The sequence below is a fragment of the Panthera tigris genome, chromosome D4 (genome assembly GCF_018350195.1).
Source record: "Panthera tigris isolate Pti1 chromosome D4, P.tigris_Pti1_mat1.1, whole genome shotgun sequence".
Taxonomy (NCBI): Eukaryota; Metazoa; Chordata; class Mammalia; order Carnivora; family Felidae; genus Panthera; species Panthera tigris.
The window spans coordinates 86,112,321-86,129,915 of NC_056672.1; the positions used below are offsets into that span (position 1 = coordinate 86,112,321).

The window sequence follows — 17,595 nt, forward strand, 5'->3', positions numbered from 1 at the left end:
CAGCTGCCTCCTCAGCCCAGCCCATCAGACACGCTGTGTGACCCAGTATGATACACTCAGCTTCTCTGGGTACTAGGGCCTTTCATTCAGCCAGCCAACAGCAATTCATGCTGTGTAACCTTGGCCATCATCCTCTTGCTCCTGGCCTCAGTCTTCTCCACTGGCCAATAACAGGGTCGGTCTGGCTGTCTATCTCTAAGGGTCATTCCAAATGGGGAAATAGCAGAATTAAGGAGCCAGCTCAGCCTCGGCCCCGTTCACAGATGATTCATCTTAGGGTCGCCTGACAAGGGGGGGTGGGGGGGACCAGAGGAGTGGGGAGCTTCCTGCACTTAAGCTCCCACAGGGTTCAGGTGGACAGAAAGGCCAGCACAGAGCCAGAGCTCAGGCCCAGGACCAGTTGTATGACCTTCAGCAAGTCACTTGACCTTGCTAGGCCTCTTCACCTGTTTCTTCACTTGTACTTTGGAGATAACAAGAAGACCTGCCCCCTAGGGTCCAGACTCTGAAGGCTGAGGCAGATCTAAGTTGAAGGTGCTTTCCCTAGCCCTGACCACCTCATCAAGAGGGAAGCAGACTCTGGGGGAGGTGAAGTGCCTTGTGCCCTCAGAGTCCCTGGTTAGGGAGCCCGTCTTTGGCCTTCCAGCTCGGCCACCACACCGTGCCCAAAGAGGGTGGGTTCTGGCTGAGAGCTGGCAGGGTTGCCCCCTCACCCTGTCCACCCAGACAGAAAGGCTGGTGGGCCCTGTACAGCCAAACTACCTTCTTTTATTAGATTTTCAGTAAAAACACCAACCATGTCAAAATTTCCACACAGACTTCTAAAAAGCAAAGCAGACCTAGACCCAGACGGGATGGGCATGAGGAGCTCCCTCTATCAGGTTTTGAGGCGGGTTGAACGCCGGGGAAGTGGGGGAGGAGGGGGTTGGGCTGTCACCTTGCTGGGGGTTTTAGCTGTGTCCTGGGTGCTGGGCTGGGTGGGCGCACGGCCACCAGAAGTGAACAAAGCAGTCAGGGCGTTCCGGGCGTTGATTGCACACCGGCGGCTCACGGGCCTGCTGGTAGGGCTGGGGTTCTTGGCCTTCTTGTATTTCTGGACACAGAGGGTGCAGATGAGGCAGGGCTGCCTCCCCACTAGGTACGCTCCCTGCCAGCGGCTGCCTCCCCAGCCCGGCTGACGCTGCAGCGGACACACCGTGTGATGCTATGAGATGTCCTCAGCCTCCCCGTGCCAGAGCTCTGGAGCTAACAGCCTGGCCCTCGGCATCGCCCCCCCGCCCCGCCACCACGCCCCCCGCCAGGACAGCAGAAAGAGCTGGGCACTACCCTTGTTCTGATTCCCTCTGTGGGCAGGGCCTTCTGTTGGGGGGTTGTGCCCCAGGGCTGAGGCCTTACCCAGCAGCCAGGGCGGGTGGGGCAGGAAGCCTGGCTCACCTGCAGGTTCTCGAAGTGGGCCAAGGACTTGCAGTGGGAGAGCTGTGCCCCCGAGTTGCTGTGGTAGAACTTGTGGCAGATGCGGCAAATGTACCCCATCACGGGCACCAGGAAGTCCACACCTGTAGGACGGCAGCATCTGTGCACTCGTCCCTCCAGGCCAACCCGTGTCCCGCCCTCCCTAGGGGCCCATTTGCTCGCCCAGCCTCTGAGTGGGACGAGGGGAGGCGGGGTCAGGGCTTGGGTCTTACCGTATGCAGTACTGGGGCTATAGGTCTCTGAGCCTTTCCACTCCTCTATGGATATATCTCTGGACCTCACCTGGAAATAGGCAAGTGTGGGCCTCAGCTCTGACTTCCCTGAGCTCTTCGACACCACTCCCTTGATACCCAGGAGGATGATCCCCAGGAGGTTGTGGGTGGCATTCTCTGAGCCTTTGCACATGCCTATCCTGCCAGAGTACCCTTCCCGATCTAGACTTTTTTGGGTTCAGCTCCATCAGTCCCCTCCTCCAGGAAGCCCTCCATAATCCATGCCGGGTGTGCCCGACACATCACAAGTGTCGTCTCTGAACTCCATAACAACCTTCTACACTTCGCTCATTTTACAGAAGAGGAAACAGGTCCAGGCACAGTAACTCACTGGCCCAGGGTTTACGGAGGAGCAGCGTATTTAACCCTGGTGGGCCCCAGGCCCTCGTGACATTTCTAACCACGAGCCCCCTGCCAGCTTCCTGAATTCCTATCTGATGTTGCAGTGACCTGCTCAGGTGACTAAGGACCCTTCCTCCTGCCTACCAGACATGAGCCCCTTCCAGACGGGGCCATCTGATTCCAGCCACAGCAGCCCCACCATGCTTAGGAGCGCCCTCCTCCACTCACCAAGCAAACAAATGTGCCTTCCAGGAGGGACAACCACTCCCATTTGCCACCCCCGCCTCAGGCCGGGCTTCGGCCCTTCCTTAGAGCCTGAGTTGGGACTCTTAGTTCTAAGCAGAGGAGAAACGGGGGGCTCAGAGAAGGCGAGGGGCTTGCCTGAGGTCATACCACGGCCAACTGCTGAGTAACAAAGCGATCTCACATCAAACCTGCATAGGGCTGGAGGCCACCCTTGCGACACTCCATCCACAGCCCCTCCATGATGCCCCTTTCCCTGGCTCCCCACCCCCCCCACCGCCACCCCCGGACTGCAAGGGCAAGCTCTGGGAGGGCAGGGCCAGGCCTTAATCCCCATGTATCCCCACATCAAGCACCAGGGCGTGGCTCAGAGGAGCTGCGGTGTTAGGAGCACGGGCTCTGGCATCTCACTTCCCAACATCCAAATGGGTGGGTCTCTGCCAGGAAAGTGCTTGGTACATAACTGGCACACGGTAACTGCTCAAAAATGTCGTCTGCTATGGGTGTCATCGTCATCATCACCTTATGCTGACTCTTCCGTGTCCCCTGCATAGTTCCCTCTGTGCCCTTATTGGCCTAAGATGCCCTTTCCCTTCCTCAATGCAGGTCAAAATTTCAGCCAGATTTTGAGGTCCTCACCCATGTAACCGGCCGCCCTGCAGTCATCGTGATGTGTATTTATACCTAGCCATACGGAATACAGTCCTATTTGTACTAAATTTTGGCACCCGTTAGTGCCTACAAACGTCAGCACTGTGCCCCCTGGCCCCGGGAGGTGGGGCGAGGTCCCGCCTGGGCTGGGAGCCCAGCCTCCAGCCTGCCTCCCACCCTACCTCGCCCCCCAAGTACCTGCTTGCAGAATTCTTCCTCAACCTCGATCTCTTCTTCTTCATCCTCCTCCTCCTCCTCCTCTTCTTCATCGCCCTCAAAGCAGCCCACAGCGTCCACCGTGATGAAGTGGTCCTCATCTTGACCGGCAATCTCCTTCTCAAGCATCTTCAGCTGCCCCGGAGAGTGGGCCAGGGCTCAGGTCAGCTCTGGGCAGCCTAAGGGCCACACCCCACCCACCCCACAACTCTGAGTGTCCCAATCCCTCCAGACCTGGTATGAGTTCAGGCTGCGAAAAAGCTCAACTTGCTGTGTGGCCCTGGCCAAGGCTCTGTACCTCTCTGGGCCCATGTCCTGTGAGGGAGCTGGGGTTACCTCCTTGGCTTTGTCCTTATGCCCCTGGGACTTCACATGCTCCACAAACTTGCGGGGGGTCTTGAAATAGCGGTTGCAAACAGTGCAGAAAGGTCGCAGGGATTGCTTGGCAATCTGGGGAAAGGAGGGCAGGCCGAGTAGGTGGCAGGCAGTGTCCCCGGGTGCAGCCAGGCTGTGCCCAGTGAGATCTCATCTCCCACCCGCAGACTACCACATCTGTAACCAGCTGGCTGTGCCCCGCCCCTTTACCAGAACATGGGCAAACATATCCACTCCCTGTGCTGTTGGCTACAAGACGGGATGGCAGATGGCAACAGGACAGAGAGAAGACGAGCCGGGGAGAGAGAGTAGCCGCCAAGAGGACCCCACCAGCCCCGTGGCTGAATGACAGGATGAGATGGTGCCTCACCCACTTGGAAAAATGGAGAAACTGAAGCCCAAAGAGGAAACATCGAGAAGCCACGCTTCTGAGTTATGACCATCCAGAGATAAAGAGTGCAATTGTCTTTCCGTCCCCAACCTCAGCTCCCTCCTTCCCAACCCTGGGCTTGGAGATAGATGTGTGGGTACCTTCGCAGCACACAGGCCCTCATACCTTGTGGTCCTGAGTCCTGCGGTGCTGGATCAGGTCCCCCATGTAGTAGACCTGGCAGGTGTTACACCAACGCCTCGGCGGGGGCTCTCTGAGTGACGGCAACCAAAACAAGTATATACAGTGGGATGCTGTTCTTGTTGGAAAGACAGCCGCTCTCCCAAGATGCTCCCCATAAATGTAATGCAGTTCCAACAGGAGCTTTTTTAGAAACTTATCAACGGTTCTGAGATTCATCTGGAAGAATCCTTAAACAAGAATAATAACCAAGGAGGAAGGAGAGGCAGCCAGTCTGAAGGACTGGCCTCAGGGGGCCAGGTCAGGATTCAAGGGGTGACGTCATCAGGAGACAGTTCAGTGAATCTCCCGCACCTAAAGCCTGTTAAAAGACGGGCCACATCCTTCCGCTTTTCTTGTGTCACGAGATCCCAAGCTCATTCTGCACATGGCAGTTTTGAACCTGTTCTAACCTGATGTTGCATCACACCTGCTTCCTCGTTCTCATGAATTCCCTGCCGTTGTCCTGTTTATTAGAACCACTCCACCAAGTGGACAAGCCTGATCTAACTGATCCCGCAGGTTTCGATATTCTAGAAAGTTTCCAATTAAAATCTGTCACCATTACATTACTCTGCAAGGAACATCTTTGTGAGTCATCTTTCTCCTGTATTTATGATTATCTCACCTAAGTATAATTCCTAGGTCCGCAAGCAGGGGGAAGTTTAAAGGTCGAGAACATACTGCACAACCACGTAGGGAAGTTCTTCTCAAAGAAGCACCTAACAGAGACACCGCTGCCTCTGGAGAGAGTGTTCCGTCACCCAGAGCATGCGGACAGGGAGCTCCAAGCTGTGACCCTCTGTAAGCGCTCAAGGCTGAGTCCCCAACCACTGCCTCGGGGACTGCCCAGCCTGTGAAGGAGTTTGGTTCGGCCTCCATAGGCTTTGTTTCATCTTGATTCTGAGCTAGCTGCTAACATTTTGAAATTGGGAGATTTCACATACAAAGCTGGGTTTCTAGATTCTCTGGAACAATTAGGAGACCTGGAGCTGTAGGGCAGCTGTTCTGTGACAGAGCCCATGTCCCCCAGCATGGCCTGAGGCAGTGCCTACCTGCTTTCCCCCCCCCCCGCCCCCCCAGCCCCCCAGCAGGCCTCCATGACTGCCCACAGGGTGCTGAAAGGTCTTGTACCTTCCACCAGGCCTTCTTAGCCCGAGAGCTAGTTTTGGATTCCAGGAGGGCACATATTTTGGGTCAATGAAGCCCCTATGGCAATGAAAAAGGGGTGGCACAGTGTAGCTGTAACCTCAGGCCACAAGGTGATGATCCTCACCATTGTGTGTCCCCACCCCACCCCCCGCCCCCCCAGCTGGGGTCAGCACATATGCCGGAGAAGCAGGGCTCTGTGCCACAACCCACTTCCTTCCCATGTGGGTGGTCCCACTGTTCCTGGCTGGATGGAGCCTTAAGAGACCACCTAGTTCATGAATTCTTACATTGCATCCTTCACCAGGCCATTTTACAGATGAGGAAAACTGAGGCCCGAGGCTAAACCGTTAATGGTGCGGAGAGGCCTCTGGCAGAGGGCAATGCTTAACCCAAAGGCGGACCTTGAAGATGGCAGACTCAGGGCCCTTCCCAGCCTCGCCTGGCCTTCAAGACTGTCTACCCCCCAGTACAGAGCCTCCGAGATCCCCCACTCACTCGTCCTCTCTCTCCAGGACATCCCGGGGCACGGGCAGCAGGGACAGGAGGCAGGCTTGGCTCATGTGCTGGATCTCCCCCAGGCGCTGCTGGTGCTGGGCCCCCGCCATGTGGTCCTGGAACTCCTGTAGCCAGCAGAGCGAAGGATGGGCCTGAAGAACGAGCCCCGGAACAGCGGGCAAGGGTGGAGGAGGAGGCCTCCGACCTCGGCTTCACGGCCACCCCGCCGCTGCCGAAGCCGTCTCTCTTACAACAGCCCCGTGGGGGCCACAGAAGGATGGTGAACTGAGACACCAAGTGGGCACACAGCAGCCGGAGCTTGTGCTCCTTCCGGAGACTGTGTGGGCCCCTCAAAGGCAGGGAGCAGTCCGATTAACCTCCGGATCCCATGGCTCTGCTCTGGATGACAGAGGTAGCAATAGCAAGGGTAATAATAATTATTGCTATTATTACGAGCCTAAGGCTGTTATTAACGTGCTGCTCGCTCCAGGGGGCGCTTGGGGCTCGTGATTTCAATGTCAGGTCACTGAATCCTTGGAACCTCCGGGTGAGGTGGGTTCTAAGCGTTTCTTCATCTGATGCGTGAGGAAATGGGAGTCATAAAGAGGAGAATTCACCTTCTGAGGTGTACGCGGCTAGTCAGGGCTGGTTTATACCCGGTCTGCCGGACTCTAAATCCCTAACTTCTTGGCTGCTCAGGAACTGTTTTCAGGGCAAACGCACAGCTGCCCCGGATGGTGCTCACGGGGCCCTTGTGGCCACTCAGGCGCCGCGGGGAGGCCTGGGCAGCCGCCAGAGACACCCTCCACTCTGCCCACCGGCCCTCCCCCCCCGTACCGGGGCCTGGCCGGCAGGTACCTGCTGGCTGCTGCAGCTGGCCTTGCAAAGGTAGCAGAAGAACTGGAGGGTCTGCTTCGAGGGTGTGCTGGCGGAGGCAGGGGTGGCGGAGGTAGAGTCACCCGCGCGGGGCACGGGCGTGAGGGGGACTGTGCTGAAGGCCCGGCTGTCGCTGCTCTGCAGGATGGTGACCTTCAGGGAGCCCCCGGCACCCCACACCTGCACCGGGAACAGGGGCAGAGCTATCACCAGCTGGGCACCTACGGTGGGCCAGGCCCTGTGCTAAACACCCACGAGCAGGGTCTTACTGGGCCCTCCTGACAGCCCGCTTCACAGATGGGGACACCGAGGCACTGAGCTGGCAGGTGACTGCCCAGGCTCACAGAGCTAGGGAGTACTACAGCCAGGACTCAAACCCAAGCCCACACAACTGTGAAGTCCACCCCACCCCACCCTCACGTGACAGACGGAGACATGGAGACACCAGGAAGGGAACGGGTTTGGCCACGATCACACCAGGAGGTAGAGCTGGGACCCAGACGGCATGCATAGGCCTGCCCTCTGTGTTCTCTCCACTAGAGCAGTGCTCCCCCATCAGGGACCAAGGGCTCTATTCCAGGGATGAACAGGTTGGAAGGGACTTGTCACCAAAAGCACCTCTAGTTCTTCAGAGCAAAGGCATGTGAAGGCAGCACACCAGCACAGGAGCTTGACGACCCTCCATCAAACCCACGGCCCCGGCAGAGGGCGGCTGTCACCTATCACGGGTGGGGAAACACAAGGGGTCCTCCCGCCGCCGGGCCCCGCGGTAAGCACACAGCCACGGTAGCGTATCTACCCACCCCTAGCATCTCTCTTGCCCTTTTTTCACATTCTCCCACATCCAGACCGCTGGTCAACTCCTCCTGGCTCTCCACGCTGACCTGGGAGCCTCCTGGCTCTGGCGAGGCCTCCTTCAGGCCTGAAATGACAGAGGGGTCCATCTCCCACCCAGGCCCAAAGCGATCCGGGCCTGAGAGCCACCGTTTCTACCCACAGCCAGGACCTTGAAGCCTCTGGTGGAGACAACGCCAGGGGAAGGGCAAAGGGTCCAGGCCGAACTGTCCCATCACGGGGCGACTGGGAACCAGTGCTCCCTTACCTGCTCCGGCGTCTCTCGGATCTGGTGGTGTCTCCGGCACCGTGGAACGAACCGGAACCGGTGCTTGCTCCGATGCTGGCATGGACACCTGCGGCCAGGTCTGAGGCTGCCCCTCAGTCCGGTCAGGGGGCTGCACGGGAGGCTGTCCTGGTGGCTGCTCTGGTGGCTGGACCTGAGGATATGTCTGCGTCTGTGCCAGCTGCTGCGGCTGCGCCTGCCCAGGGGGCTGGGGATGTGCCTGGGGCTGCACCTGTTTCTGTGGCTCTGCCTCCTTCTGCACCTGCTGCGGCTGCACCTGCTGCGGCACCAAGTGGTCTGGAGAGGTCTGCGTCTGTGCCTGTTTCTGCAGTTTGGGCCGTGCCTGGGTGTCCCCTGGAGGCGGGGGTGGCGGCGGCGGCGGCTGCGGCTGCGTCTGAGGCTGCACTTGGGCCTGGATCTGCAGAACCCGCGGCTGGAATCGTGGCAGCACTCGGGCTTCCGGCGGCTCAGGCAGCAGCTCAGGCGTCTGGGTCTGCTTCGGTGCCGTGGTCCGGGCCTGAGGCTGGACTTTCGCCTGCAGCTGCCCGGCGGCCCCCTTCTCTGTGGGCAACTCCGAGCTAGGGAGGATTGAAAGAGATCTTCCGATGTCTCCCAGTTGGCCCCAGGGGCTCCTCAAAAAGGCCAAGACCCAAGTTCAGTCCTAGTTATAGCACGTGCGAGCCCGAGCCGGGCATTTGGCCGAGCCCCTCCGGCTCTCCACGCCCCAGTTGTACCTAAATAAATGGGCAGGATCACTCACCCCTGCCTCCCACCATCTGCTATTATGTATCCAAGGCCCTGCAAAGCCGCCCATCCTCCGCCCACTCTGAGGTCCCAGATGCACATGTTCACCTCTCCGAACTGGCCACCAGGTGACTCAGGCCCAGTGAAGATACCCGAGATTCTCTGGCCTGGGGTCTTCCCAAGTAAGATGCAGAATTGGGTTTGACCTTCCTCCAAGCCAAAGGTCAAGGCCCTTTCCTTGTTCCAGCTCTCTATAAAGGGTCCTGGCCGTCAGCTACACCCACCCCCGGGCTTTGCAAGAATGAGAGTACAGGGCCCCTGGGCCCAGGGAAGGTTTTCAGCATCGGTTACCTCTTTGACCTCTTAGCCGGTGGCTCCGATGCCTCACAAGACTCGGGCTCAGGTGCTACAGTGTGTTTCTCTTTAGCGATGCCATCTGGGCAGGGTGGGGAATCTCGGTCTGGAACGGAGGGCAGATGAGTGACCGCCAATGCCGTGAGCAGCACAAACTAGGAGCTCCCCCCTCGAGGTGGGGCCTGGGCTCGCCCCACACCAAGATCCCCGCCTCCCAGGTCTGCCTCCATCACCGACCCTGCACCCGCCTGCCCCAACCTGTGTCCCACCCAGAGGGCTAGCAGCCTCCCTCCCTTACCTTCTGGTGTGTCTGTTCGGGACTCGACAACTTCCTCAGACCCCTCTGGGGGGTCTGACTTGTCTTCCACGGGCACCGTCTGAGAAGAAGAATCCTGCTTCCTTTCAGAAACTGTTTTTGACACCGGCCACCCACCCTCGTAAGCAACCCCCTGGCCCAAGAGCGGCTTCAACAGTCCCGCAGGGGATGAAGAGCTGCCCAGAGACGATCCTCAGCACCCCAGGAATCCTGTGTAGGCTACCTGGCTGTTAACCCAGATTTGGGGGATACAGAGCCCCCTCCCGGCGGGCCCATGGTGCTGCCTGACTTCCCAACCACCTTCTCCACAAAGCAGCCGGAAGGGTCCTTCTAACACGCAAACCTGATCATGTCTTTTGTCTCTTTCAGGCTGAAACCCTCCTGTGACTCCTCCGACTCTAGAGTATTCCTTCCTCACCCAAGCCGGCCCAATCTGCCCTCTGCCCCTACGCCCCCACCTCCAGCCAACTCCCCACTAGCCTCCTCGCCCTCTCTACGTCTACCCTGGCCTTCTCTCTGGTTCCCCAAGGTCCTAGGTCTCTCCCGGCCCCCAGGAATTCACCCAGAGCCTCAAAGGCACTTCTTGCGGGAAGCCCTCCTGACCCCAGAGTAGATAGACCTTTAACACAGGCCCAGAGGACCTTGGGCTTCCTTTTTGTGGCATTTGCCACAAGGTGAATTAACTGGTGGGAACATTATCTGCATTAACGTCTTACCACTGCTAACACCCTCCTCCCCAGGCGAAGACCTCCAAGGAGGGTCAGGCCAGTCACACCATCTGTACCACTGGGGCTCCTACCAGACTTACAGATGTTTGCTAAATAAATGCACAGCTCCGGCTGGTCCTGGGCACTCGTTACTCCCAGGAGCCTGCCCACAGCCTCTGTCCCTCCTCCTAAGCCCGAGGAACCAGCGCTGAGTGGAAACATGCATCCCATCGGGACTCCATGCCCTTCAGAACTCCCTGCCTCTCACCCTGCATGACACGGGCCCTACTGTCCTGTAAGGCTCTGGGTCTGTCTTGACAGCTGTGCAGCATGGGGCAGCCTCCACCATTCTCCCTGAGCCTCAGCTTTCCCATATGTAAAATGGGTGGTGGAGACACTGGACAAGACCATGTTAGGAGGGGCCCAATGGGCAGGTTGGAGGCCAGGACCGCTCTCTGGAGGGAAATGCCTCACTTCCAGATGTGGGCCGGCCTGAGAGCAGCCCAGAAAGGGCAGTGTCATCCCTGCCCCCTGGAATGCTCTCAGAAGGGTGCCCTATGTGAGGGGCTGCCGGGACACTCAGGGACACGACAGTCCCAGAGAAGCTACTCCCTCGACTCTTTCTGCTTCTGTCCAGGACTGACTCTGCTGATGTCAGGGTGAGCCTCCTTCTAATGCCTTGCACCCTCTTCAAGGCCCAAGGAGGTGGCGGTGCAGCTCCAGAACCTTCCAATGACAACACTGTAGAGTTTAGGGTCCTGTAATGTTGTTTTACCCTTTCCTTTCTTTCACTTCTGTGTACAGCAATTCTTTTGGACTGTTTTTGAAATTTCAGGTAGTGACATAATGTTTCCTTGTTAAAGAAATGTAACCGAGGAGAAGCGAATTCATTTAAAGCTCAGCTACTGCAGTTAGTAACCCCTGGCCGCGGGTGCCTGGCTTTTGAGTTTTCCAAAGGTAGCAAGCCAAATGGAGATACATGCCAGAATTTGGAGACTCAGTACAAAATAAAAAGGAATGCAAAACGCCTCACTCGCGTCTTAAAATATTGATTGGAGGTTGAAGTTGTCATGTTTTTTACGTATGAAGTTAACTCAAATCTGTTACCGAAATTCATCTCACTGGTTTCTTTTTACTTTGTTAATGTGATGGCTAAAGAAATTTAAATTCCATTCATGCCTCATGTTTTATTTCTATAGGGCGGCGCTGGTTTACCGAGAACTGTGACCGGACACCTAATACAAATACAGTGTTATGGGTCATTTGTATCTCCGTGTGTTTACAAAGAGAGAAATATCAGGTAAACAACAGGATTGCTGGCGTTTGGACGTGGCAAAAGTCCCATCAGAGAGTCACAAAGATCTGAAATTTGGGAAACACTAGACAAGTCCAACTCACTAACCCCTTCCCCCTTTTTACAGATGGGGACACCGAGGACAAAAAGGGATGTGACCTGCCCAAAGGCCCAGTGTGTGCCAGAGTGGGTGGAGTTAGGCTGATACCAGGTATGACCTTCCCACGCCCATCCCCACCTGCTGCGCCCCAGCCATCACTCACCTTGCGATTGGGGGTGGTGGAGGAGGGGGTGCGGGCCTGTTTCTGGGGAGTCCGCCCTGAAAGGTTGATCTGGGAGGGGTTTATGGGGACCCCAACAGGAGGGGCCCCCAGCAAGGACTGCCGAGTGGCCTGGGGGAAGAACTGCTGTAGATTTGGGGTGGCCAGCTGGGGGACCGTGAGGCTGGGGCCCGTCAGGTTCGGGGTTGGCAGGTTGTAGCCACGGAGGTTACCTGCAGGCAGGAAGAGGGGAGAAGAGGTTAACAACACGGTTGGACGGTAGAGGCCAGGGTCAGGCATCAGCCCCCCAAAGCATCAAGGAAACAGCACAGATCACTTGAAAGGGAACCCTTCCCGTACAAGGGCAGCCAGGGGAGGGAGATGAGAGCCAGAGGCCCACCCGCACCTTGGGCATTCATGGTGAGGGGGCCTTAGGGCTGGTTTCCTGCTCCAGCTGAGGAGGAGACAGGCACTGCCTTCTCCCTCTCCAGATAGGTATTATGATCTCTACTAATGACAAAACAGACGCAAAGCAGCGATGTAACTTGCCCAAGATCTCTGCACATTCTGCCTTTGCCCCTCCCCATGCTGCCTAAACCCTTCTGTAGCTCCCTGCTGCTTTGAGAGAAGCCCATTTCCTCACCTTGCAGGGTCTGGCCCTGCCCTCCTCCCAGACCTCCTTTCTTGCCCTCCTCCCCACACACGTACCCACTACATTTCAGCCACAGGCTTCTGTGCATTACCTCAACAAGCCTGGTTTCTTCCCGCCTCTGGGCCTTTGCACATGCCATTCCTTCTGCCTGAGCTGTTCAGCGCCCACTACCTCCTGGTCATCCTTCAGGCCTCCCTTTAGGTGTTTATCCTCTGAGAGACCTTCCCACATTTTCCCTGTGTCCCCAGAGGCAGACTTCCTTCCCTCTTCTAGAACCAGCTGCACAATTTCCTTGTCTGCTTCCCAATGCCCACCACCCAACCACACTGGGAACTCCTTAAGGGCAGGCACCTCATCTAACTCAGAGGCCCAGTGCTCAGGAAGTGTTTGAGCCATAAAAGACGGTTCAAATCCTTGCCCCAAAGCTGGGACAGGAAGCACAGGATTGAAAGCGTGGGTCAGGTGTGCTGTAAGAGCTAGTTTGAGTCCTACAGCCCAAGCTCTGTGGCCTAGAGCGAATCATTTCCCTCTTCTTAGCCTCGGTTCCCTCATCTGTACAATGGGATAATAATAGTGCCTGATTCACTGTTTTACGAGGATTCAATGACATATGCGAGTGTGCCTGGTATAGAGTCAGCGTTCAGTTAACGTTAAAACAAATACATGTACACGTATGTGCAGAGAGCCAACCGGCTCTTAAAAACAGTAAGATCAAGAGATCTAAAAGATCTAAAAGAAAAATGGACAAAGGACATGGACAAGTCACAAAAAGAAATATGAATGTTGAAACAGACAAATATAAGACGTTTGGCTACGCTAACACTCCAAGAAATGTAAACTGAAGATTAATGATATAGCTTTTTTGCCAACCAAGTTAGTAAGTTGTATGCGTGTGTACATATATATATATATATAAAAAGCATATAATACCCAAGGTTGCCGTGGGCATGGTGAGACCGACACTGTCAGACGTGGCTGGTGGCACTGCAAACTGGTCCAGTCCTTGGGGAAAGCAAGTTGGCAATACTTATCAAGAGCCATAAAACATCCATCCCCCGACCCAGTCATCCACTTTTGGGAATCCACTCTAAGAAAATAGTCTCAAACGTGATATTCATCCCAGGGTTATTTAAAACAGAAAAAAAAAAAAAAAAAAGAATACGGGAAAAAAAAAGAAAAAAAGGGGAAAAAAAAGGAAGCAGCTGAGTGTAGGTACGCAAGAGCAAAACAAAACAGCTGTTAAAAAATAATCTTTACAGAGACTGTCAAATCATCTGGTAAATGACCAAGTCATTCTACTCCATGAAAAAGAAACAAGATATAGCTTTTCACTTACATCAATAACCAACCACAATCATATACAAATTCCCAAGTTTGTGCCTAGAAAAAAATTGGGAGGAAATACACCAAAATCTTCACGGGTGTTTTTTATTGTTGTTGCTGTTGTTGTTTTCCTTCAGGAGGTGAGTGAGTCTATCTATGACAATTTGGGTTTTCTTGTCCTCTCAAAAATTTGTTTTCACTTTTCTTTGAAGAGTGTGACTTTTTAAATGGGAAAGAAAAGGGGGGATACATACATATGTATACATCGTGGGTCCCTGTGTGTGGTTTTCTCTCTCCAACTATCCATTGATCCTTTGTCAATCAACTCCAGGACCATCCCCGCCTATGTGGCAGGGCTGAAGAGTGACAGCCACCACATCTTCTGACCTGGCAGCATACCCAGCTGGATGGCAGGATAGCCTGGTGTCTAAGAACATGGCTCTGTAGCAAGACCTGGGCTCTAATTCTCCCTCTAATCCACATCTACTCCCTGGGCGACCATGGGCACATGATGCCTCTCTAGGTCTCAGTTTTTTCATCTGTAAAATGGGATCATGGTATCTCCCTCCCAGGGTTGTCAGCAGAGTCAAGGAATTGTGTATGTAAAGGTCTCAGCACAGTGCCCCGCCCAGAAGGACCACCCAGCAAGCCACAGCTTCCATCTGGGAGGGGCTGGGTCTGAACCTGAGCTGGCCGCAGGTCATTGGGCTCCTAAGATTACTCCCAAAGGGGCTGAAGTATCTGAAGCAGCATCTTAGAAGGAAGAGCTGAGAGACTGCTCTCCACATGGGGAAACTGAGACAAGGGCACCGGCTTAATACACAGGGCTAGAGACGCCCATTCAGAGACCCAGGGGGTCAGGAGCCTCAGGCCTTAATCTAGCTGTGTGATCCAGCACAAATGACTTCCCCCATCTCTGGACCTCAGCTTCCTCATCTATCAAATGGGCCGTGGGGGCAGGGGGCGGGGTGTCAAAATAGACCTTTTCACCCATCATTTCCTCTAATCTGAATGTGAGCGAGGGGTGCTGAGGACAGCCCACAGAGTCAGCACCATGGCCAAGGGCACACCTCCCCCGGTGACCAGCACAGACCGGCATCCAGCTGAGCAACTTTGGGACTTCCACCTCCTGGAGCCTCAGTGTCCTCGTCGGCAAACGAGGACGCTGAGAGTAGCTCTCTCTCAGAGTTAGCGTGTGGATCTGGGGGAGACTTGGCGCAAAAGGGGGATGCTAGGGCACCACCGCTAAGATGCAGTGAGAAGGGGCCAGTAGCTATACCTTGCAACTGCTGCAGAAGCAAAGCTCTCTGTAGCACAGAGCCGTTGAGGAGGGAGGCGGGGCTGGCGCCTTGGAGGTTCAGGAGCTGCTGCTGTGGCTGCTGTTGGGGCAGCCCCCTGTGTGCGGGGAGGGGCTGTCAGAGGGCTGCGGGAGAGTCGGACCCTCCCTCTTCCCTCACCTCCATCCTCTGCCCCCTCTCTACGGCAGACAGAGGAACCTCTTAGGGTGGGAACTGATGGCTCCCAGGACTGAAACAGGGACGGCCCCGGGCGAAAGGACTGGGATGGGGTCTCCGCCACAGGGATCCGAGTGGCGGGACTGAAGCCGCCCGCCCCTCCAGAGGGGAACTCACCTGCTGACGGCCATGGGCAGGGGGGGCTGCGGTGGGGACTGCTGGAGCAGCTGCTGGAGCTGGAGCAGCTGCTGCTGCTGGAGCTGCTGGAGCTGCTGCTGCTGGTTGAACATGGTGGCTGAAGGGAGGGCGCGGAGTAAGGCGGGACCCCTCCTTCCCTCCTCCCCCGCCCACGGCCCTCAAATACCTGCCCGCTGAGCTTCACCGCCACACCCCAGGCCTGCCTACACCCCAGGCCTGCCGAGAGCACGCCGCATTTGCACCCTCATGCTTTCAATAACCCCCGCCTCCCTCCACTTTCCCGTAAATCCTGTCGACAGTCCCTCCCTCAAATGCCCAACCCCGCCTGCCATCTCCCCTACTCCCACGGCTCTGTCCTTCCCGGGGCGTCCTACCCAAATGCGCCTCCACCCCGCCTCCAGCCTTTCTCGCGCCACCGCGTCCCGATGCCAGCCCCCCCCTCCACGACAACCCCACCCTCTTCCTCGCGCCTACTCTGTGTCAATAACAGCACCCCCAACCTTTCGCTTTGGCCTCTGAACAAAGTAGGAGGAAGGCTTCCCTCCCCGTTCTGTTAACCCCTTCTTCTGCCGATCGAGCCAGCCTTACACATCAAATCCGGTTACCCCACCTGCGCGCGACGCCCTCAGCCTCCATCCAGATGGCCCCTAAACCCTTCCGTGCGTCCCCAAGCGGCGCTCGGCCCGCGCACCTCACTTCCCCGCACCCCCGCCGCAATCGCGCCGCCCCCACCGGCAGAACGGGCGGGGCGGCCCGAGCGCTCCGCTTTGCTGGGGCCTGACCGGGCCACAGCAGCGCCCTCTGGGGGACCGGAGGACTCGGTGCAGCGGCCCGTGGCGCAAGATCCTGCGCTGAGCTCGCGTCCCGCTGCGGGGGCGGCACCCGCTTACCCGGCGCCTCGGCTGCGGCGGGAGCGGCTCGGAGCTGCGAGGGGGCCCGAGGCAGCTCAGGCCCTCCGCGCCGCATCCTCCGCACCGGGAACCCGCGGCTCCGACCCCGAGGTCCGTCTGTCGCCCGGAGGGGTCTGTCGTCTGGTGGGGACATCGCGGGCTACTTCGAGGAGGACCGTCCCCAACCGACCTCCCCGCGGCCGCCACTGTCCCGCGATCCTGGGGCCCCGCGCGGGGCTGAGGTGGGAGGGGCCGTGCAGCCGGCAGCTGCACATTCGGGGACCTAGACCGGGCCAGAGGGTGACCAGCACAGTCGACAGAAGAATTTGCCCTAAAACGGGGTGGCGAGGTCCGTCTGGAGGTGTTTATTCGATTTGACTCGGGAGGGGGTGAGGAGGGCCGAGTTCAATTATTAAAAACGGCGTTCATCCTGATCCTGAAATTGTCCTGCCCCAAGGACCCTTTAATTACGACTCAGTCCCGCATCCCGACGCCCCTCTCCCTCATCCCCACGTGGAGTCACTGAGCCAAACAACCGGCGGTTACTAAGTAGCGATCCTTTTTCGCTTTTCTATTACCTAAAGTCGTCAATGCAGGTAACCGCCGGGGGCAATCCCCTTCTTTTGCATTAAGCGCCAATTGTGCGCGGACACCGCGCACGGTGGCGCTAGAGGCGCGCAGACTGGAGGCCGGCCCGGCGCGCCTAGGCGCGAAGACCTGAGTGTCAGCCAATCCCTGCAGTCGTGTGACAAGCTCTGTCTTAGAGCTCTGGGCCGGCTCCACTGCAGCCCCAGGCAGCAGCACAGGTGCCTAATTCGGCCTGGATTTAGAGACGCGAAAGTGGCTCGAGTTAGCAGGACGTTGCGCCCTTGGGTGGAAGGGCAGCCTGGAGCATGGGAGCTTTGAAGGCCTGGCCTTGGGCTTTATCCCCGCAGGGCAGAGAGCGCTAGGGTATGACGGCATCGCATCCGCCTGGATTAGAAAACTCACTCTGGTGAGAACCGAGACAGAGGCAATGGGGAGGGAGAGAAGGAGCCGAGTCAAGATCGCTTAGGCTTCCACCCAGGTCCAAGCACGCTGACACCTGGTCTGAGTGCCAGCAGAAGTTGGAGAAATTGAATCGGGGCTTCACTACCTTCTGGTTAGGTGACCCGGGTTGACAGGGGAGTCCTCTCTGAGCCGGTTTCTTCTTCCCTTCCATGGTGGGTGTGAGGATAATATTATGTAATGCTTAATACTGGCACTTGACACAGTGTGAGTTTAGTGAATTGCCAGAGTAAAAACAAACAAAACACTAAAAATAATGTTCATGCTGGTGATCCTGTGTTGATTCATCTTTCTGAAAATCTGTAAATTCTCCATCAAGACTATTGAACGTGTTCTGCCCTTTGACCTGGTAACCCCTCTTGCAGGAAACTTGCCCAAGAAACTAATCAGAAACAAGACTTTTTAAAGCCAGTAGGTCATTCATGGAAACATTACTGATAATAGCTGTCTGGAAAGTAATCAACTTTAGGGGAACAGCTAGGTAAATCATGGGGTCTGCCTCTTAAGGAGTGGCAGGCATACAGCCATGAG

General features: G+C 56.7%; 1 protein-coding gene across 4 annotated transcripts; it reads right to left on the reverse strand.

Annotated features, from left to right (window-relative positions):
- Positions 1–748: 748 nt before the first annotated feature.
- Positions 749–16,231, reverse strand: CIZ1 (CDKN1A interacting zinc finger protein 1). Of its 4 annotated transcripts, XM_042963668.1 has the most exons (18): positions 16,018–16,231; positions 15,107–15,224; positions 14,755–14,870; positions 13,083–13,154; positions 11,504–11,733; positions 9,222–9,315; positions 8,921–9,029; positions 8,058–8,403; positions 7,808–7,979; positions 7,509–7,627; positions 6,688–6,885; positions 5,830–5,954; positions 4,129–4,216; positions 3,534–3,647; positions 3,180–3,332; positions 1,686–1,755; positions 1,435–1,556; positions 749–1,093 (listed from the first exon to the last, which is right to left on the reverse strand). In XM_042963668.1, exons 1-18 carry the CDS (start codon positions 16,169–16,171, stop codon positions 878–880), a joined length of 2,616 nt encoding a protein of 871 aa, XP_042819602.1. In that variant the 5' UTR covers positions 16,172–16,231; the 3' UTR covers positions 749–877. The 4 variants fall into 4 exon arrangements, with proteins under 4 accessions (XP_042819602.1, XP_042819601.1, XP_042819604.1 ...); XM_042963667.1 differs by having other exon boundaries at positions 7,808–8,403; XM_042963670.1 differs by lacking the exon at positions 16,018–16,231 and adding an exon at positions 15,738–15,845 and having other exon boundaries at positions 7,808–8,403.
- Between the last annotated feature and the right edge of the window lie 1,364 nt (positions 16,232–17,595).

Excerpts from the sequence above, each read along its gene's own strand:
- CIZ1 (XM_042963667.1), bottom strand. The coding sequence starts at position 16,171 with ATGTCCCCACCAGACGACAGACCCCTCCGGGCGACAGACGGACCTCGG. Across the intron at positions 13,155-14,754 it reads GCTTCTGCAGCAGTTGCAAG|GACTGGACCAGTTTGCAGTG; the intron begins GTATAGCTACTG and ends GCTTTCCCCAAG. Across the intron at positions 5,955-6,687 it reads CCAGCTGCAGCAGCCAGCAG|GAGTTCCAGGACCACATGGC; the intron begins GTACCTGCCGGC and ends TGCTGGCTACAG.